Source organism: Benincasa hispida, chromosome 1 (assembly GCF_027475165.1).
Source record: "Benincasa hispida cultivar pf3 chromosome 1, pf3_genome.v1.1, whole genome shotgun sequence".
NCBI lineage: Eukaryota > Viridiplantae > Streptophyta > Magnoliopsida > Cucurbitales > Cucurbitaceae > Benincasa > Benincasa hispida.
Genome location: NC_143478.1, coordinates 9851011 through 9857010, shown reverse-complemented (window position 1 = coordinate 9857010; position 6000 = coordinate 9851011). Strand labels below are relative to the sequence as shown.

The 6000-nt window shown below is 33.2% G+C and overlaps 1 protein-coding gene across 1 annotated transcript; it reads right to left on the bottom strand.

Moving 5' to 3' along the window:
• Positions 1–1958: 1958 nt before the first annotated feature.
• Positions 1959–3797, bottom strand: CYP703A2 (cytochrome P450, family 703, subfamily A, polypeptide 2). Its single transcript, XM_039022162.2, has 2 exons — positions 2705–3797; positions 1959–2609 (listed from the first exon to the last, which is right to left on the bottom strand). Exons 1-2 carry the CDS (start codon positions 3617–3619, stop codon positions 1959–1961), a joined length of 1566 nt encoding a protein of 521 aa, XP_038878090.1. The 5' UTR covers positions 3620–3797.
• Positions 3798–6000: the final 2203 nt, after the last annotated feature.

The following is a 6000-nucleotide window of genomic DNA, read 5'->3' as shown; positions in this document are numbered from 1 at the left end:
TAGGTCATCAATTAACGAAATAGTCAGTTTTATACATAAAACGGCATTTAGAACGTAAAAAGTGACTATTTCATGGTTTAGTCTTATGCAAACTCATTGCATAGGATACCCTCACTCACATATCTCTATATGAACGATTCAGGATCACATCGTTTGTACTAACTACAAAGTGGGTCGCATCCATAGTGTCCCCAGAACAAGACGCCCAACCTTATTTGTATATTATAGACCATTTTGGCTATATATTTGAACTTGATCCACCTTTATGTCACTACATAAAGTTCAAACTACATTAAATAGCCTTAGGACCTTAGTTTATAGGATTCAAGATTACAATTTCAATAACAACTTTATCGAAAAACAAAACAGAATATGTTTATTAATTTCAAACTACGAGTTTTAGGACATAAAATCCAACAATTATATATGATATAATTAATCTAAATTAATTGTATGTGATATAATTAATATAATGTATTTGATACAATATAATATAAAGTTCATTTTGAGAGGAATTAAGTATTTGAATATGATTCAAGTATTAATTATATGGATGAGATTCATATAATTATATTTTGTATGAATGTGATTTATATTAAATACCATACATTATCGAGAGAAATAAAAACTATAGGTTATATTATATTTGATACAATATAAAAACTATAGGTTATGTGTTATATTTGATATAACATATAGTTTAATATATATGATAAGGTAGTTATCATATATATATATCAAATAATTTTTATTTATTAATAATTTTAAATTTAATTAATTTTATTTGAAAATTAATTAAGGAGGGAGTTGTAACTCCCTTCTCGTCTTTTCTCTCTGGTGGAAGACGTGTAGGGGTTGGTTTTTTATTTTCACGTTTTCATTTTTGTTTCAAATGAAGAAAACAGATCTCCCTGTGTGTGGTGTATTTCTTACAGAATACTTCCTTGAAAAATCATCTAAAAAGAAAGTTCTTCTCCCTCTCCAAAAAATATTCAGTGCCCACAACTCCTGATATTCTCACCCTATCCTAAAGAGAATACAGAGGAAATTCTTGTGGTGGTGTTCACTTCTTGGCTTCAAGGGTAAATAATTCTTCGAACCCTAATTATTCATTCTCTAAAAGCATGCTTTATATTCTATTAAATTGCATAATTTTTGTTATGTAAGTTTGTATTCCGTGATAAAATTGAAATTGGGTTGATCCCTGCTTCTGCTACCTTCGGGTTCTTTCGCATGGACTAATCAAGCCCAATTCCATGAAACCCATCAGAGAACTCTATAAATAAAGGGGTTCTCTTCAATTGTGGGGGTTAGCTGTTCTTCCAAGACTTCCAAGACTTCGACTTCGAGAACATCACGTGCTCCACTTCCATAAGTCAAGCATACGCATTCAACTGAGAAAGAATTAAATGATCAAATACTAAAGATCGAACCATATCGCATCAAACCAACATCAACATCAATATCAATATCAACATCAATATAATAGGAATGTGAATGAGCCAAAGCCATACAAACATGTCATCCAAATATTTGCCAAAAATAGTGTTTTTATTTTATTATTGTTTCTTTCATTATTATTATTTCCCCCTTTATTGTTTGTCACATTGTGTGTAATCAAGTTGACTTTCCTCAAATGAATGGTTTTATTATTTTACATTATTGACAATGGTTGTTGTCCTTGCCATAAAAACAACGTCCTAGATTTGTAGGGTTGATTGTACCTTTTGTACGTCTCTATATCACACTTCACAATACCTTTTGCTGATAGGGAGACCCCACATTTTCACCAAAATTAATCACAAAAAACCAACTCAATAAAATATTTTCCATATTGATTTTTTTTGTGAAACCAAATCTCCCTATTTATATGGCTTAATTTAATTGAGTTGAAATAATAAGAATACAATGTATACATTATTGAAATATAAAAGCATGTCAAAATAAAAAGATGTATTTCATTTTGATTGATACAAATGAGGGGCCAAACGTGGCTTAGCAATAGCTATTAAGGAATGAGCTTTGGGCATTGTCATCCCATATACCTCGTTGGTATCGATATCTTTTGGTTCCATTCCTTTTGGTGGAGTCCAATCGAAACTGTGAAATAGTTGAGCTAAGCCCATTAACACTAAAGTTACCCCAAGTGGAGCGCCAGGACACTTTCGCTTGCCCGCGCTAAATGGAAGAATTTTAAAATCTGCTCCATGACTTATCTCTACTTTTTTCGCAATTCCATCTGTTGGCCAATGTCTCTCTGGCCTAAACTCCTCCACATTGTCCCAAATTTTAGTGTTTCGACCTAACCCATGAGTGTTGATGAAGATTCGAGTCTTCGCAGGAATATCATACCCATGGATTTTTGTGTCACCCAACGATTCGTGAGGAATTAAAAACGGACCAGCTGGATGCATACGAAAAGTCTCGCGTACGACACATCGCAAGTAATTAAGACGAACCAAATCAGATTCCAACACCAATCGATTAGGACCTACAACAACATCGAGCTCCTCTTGAACCTTCGCAAGAACGTGTGGATGTTTAATCACTTCAGCCATTGCCCACTCATTCGTCACAGCTGACGTGTCGGTTGCTGCAGCAATCATGTCCTAAATCATACAAACAACAGAAATAACCACTTAAAATCAAAACTCAAACTGGAAAAAAAAAACATGAACATGGGTTCATTTTATAAAGAGAGTACTTGAATTAGGGCTTTGATTTCAACATCATCCATATGTTCCTTCCCATCTTCACCAGGCAATGACAACAAAACATCAACAAAGTCCATATTTCCATCACCATCATCTTGTTCTCCACTAATTTTCCTTCTCTCCCTTTCCTTTCTATGTTCTTCAATAATCTTGGTGTGAAAATCATCCACTTGCTTTTCCACTTTTCTCATCTTCTCTTCACACCCATGAGGATCCACCCACCTCCAAAATGGCAAATAGTCCCCCAAATAAATCACCCCCAAAAGCCTAAACAACTCATGGGTTATATGCATAAACTCCATAGCCTCATTTGGGCCAGCAGATCCACCCCCAAAGTATTGCTTCCCGAGCAACATCCTAGTCACATTGTTCATTGAAAATCCCCCCAAAACCTCCCTCAAGTTCACAGCCTTTCCATTTTGGGCCCTGGCCCAGACATCTTGGACCAAATATTGGGCCTCCGAGGCCCGATGGGCCGAGAACGAATCCAACCGTTTGCTTGTTAGAAGATGCTCCATACAAATCCTCCTCATCCGCTTCCAATTAGGGCCGAAAGGGGCCAAAGCGACGTCGCTGCAGCCGTAGGCCAAATGCACGGCGGCGAGAGTCCTCGGCCGGGAGGCGAAAACGTCGTCCTGTTGAAGGAGGATCTCGCGGATGGTGGCGGGGTCGTCAGTGGTGATGGCGTCGACGCTGCCGAGCTTTAAGTAGACGAGTGGGCCGTGCTTTCGACAGAGCTCCGCCATGTCGCGGTGGGGAAGGTGGGTGAGTTGGAGGAGGTTGCCGACGATGGGCCACCGGCGGGGGCCAGGTGGGAGATTTTTGGGGTTTGTGAATACTTTCAGGCATAGAGATCTTACAAGTGCTGTAAAGAGAATTGCGAGAGCAAAAGCGATGAAATCCATGAGATGGGATTGGTATATTTTGGAGAGTGTAGTAATTTAAATTTAAATCATACCAATTGAGTTTGCATGCCATGTTCTTTGGATGTTCTTGCCTTTTTTGGGGTTGTCGTGGGAGGCAAAGATCATGTTATGGAAGGAGCTATTAATTGGTTGGTGAGACACGAGGAAGAATGCCTTCGCAGTGGTTTTAAATTTAAATGATGTTAGATTTTATTTATTTATTCATTTATTATTGTTTTTTCCTGATGAAAAATGATGTTGATTTAATGAAAGTAATTTTCTGGTATATAAATTTTTCTTTCACATTGGTGAGTTTGTTTACTAAGAAAAATATAATTATTCATACAATAATCATAGTTAAGTAAAATATTGTAAATTTCAATATGTACGATTAAGAGATGGTATATAATAACTTGTCAAGTGCTTAAAAAATGTTGAGGTTATTTGTAAGAGGCAAAGATCGTCTATGAAGATAGTTATTTGATTGGTAAGACAGAGGAAGAATGCCTTCACGATAGTTTTAAATGATGTTGATTTTTTTTAAATGAGAAATGATGTTTATTTAATGAAAGTAATACTCTAGTATATAAATTTTTCTTTCATTATTAATGAGTTTGTTTCCTATGAAAAATATAATTATTCAAAAAATAATCGTAGTTAAGTAAAATGTTTTAGATTTAAATGTGCCCAATTAAGAAAATGTATAAAATGACTTTTCAAGCGCTTAAAAAGTGTTAGAGGTTGTTTGTGAGAGGCAAAAATTGTGCTATGGAGCTAATTAATTGGTTGGTGAGACATGAGGAAGAATGCCTTCATGATGATTTTAAATGATATTTTTTTTTATATGAAAAGTGATGTTGATTTAGTGAAAGTAATACTCTAGTATATAATTTTTTATTTCATCTATGATGCATTTGTTTCCGAAGAAAAATGTTGTTAAGTGAGCTTAGTGAAATTTATAGGAGCCTAAAAAATAGTCCAAGAAGAGTTCAGATGAATATAGGAAAGAGATTAACAATAGCACAAGAGAGCTTAGTGAGAGTTTGATGGACCTAGGAAAGAATTCAAGGATAAAATTTGTTGGGATTATTGAGTAAAAAACTCCAAACCCGTTTTACTTAACCCATAAACAATGATTAACCAATAGAATGTTTCTTTAAATTTCAGTGTGTATTATTATTTATGTTATGGTTTCTCTTTTGATAGATGGATATAAGTTGTTGTGTTGGTAGGTATTTATTCCCTTTATTAAGTTCATAAACAAAAACTATGGGTGATTTTTTTTTTTTTTTAATCATCAAACCTTTGGAACGTCACTTTACAAAAATTTGATATGATGATTTAGTTAATTGTTTTTGTTGGATTTCTTGGATCAATCTTATCTTATGTTATGTTCTACCTGAGGCCATCACTGTGTTATATTATAAGTATGCAAAGAACATTTATTTTTTTTTTGAAACTGCCACATGTTCGATCGTTTTATATTATTTTTGTGATCTTATGAAAAATGTTATTGTACTACATCACATTCTCACTATCATAATCAAATAAAAGGTAATTATCCTATGTACAATTTTAATTCCAAATATATTATCCATATTATATAAAAATAAACTGTATGATATGTAAAATAATAATGTTAAGGTAGCAAGATTCAATATATACATACAATATACCAATTAGTAATTGGGATAATTACCTTCAATAAATATACATACATTCAATATATATAAATACAATATACAATATACCAATTAATTGAACAGTAATATGAAATGTATTTTATTGGTATGTTTTACCGATTGAAAAGAATTATAATTATTACAGTTTTTGAAAAGAATATATGAAAAATAATCTATTATATTCTATAAATTGAGAAAAAGTTGAGATTGTTCAGTTTATATCATAAATGATTTGAGAAAATATGTGTATATTTGAAAATTAATCAACAATAGCAAAACATAAAACTAAAAAATAAAAGAATGAAATAAAAAATAGAACTAATCTCATTCACAAAAAACTGCATCACATCCCTAACTCAACTCAACTTTGCACAATAAACACAGACAATAATTACCAACTCAACTCAACTTTGCACAACAAACACAGACAATAATTACCAACTCAACTCAACTCTGCAAACAAATACAGACAATTTAACTCCCCAAATAATTTAACTCTTCAAATCATAATTACCAACTCAACTCAAATCACGCATCAAACATACCCTTATTGTTTATTTCAAGTTACCGAGTCGTGATTGGATTCAAATAATTCGTGTTGTGCTATTTAGGAAGAAATTGTAAATGTGTTTCTAGATGTCTTTGCAATCTCCATTATAGTATAACTAGTCATGGTAGAAGACTGGGCGTAGTCCCAAG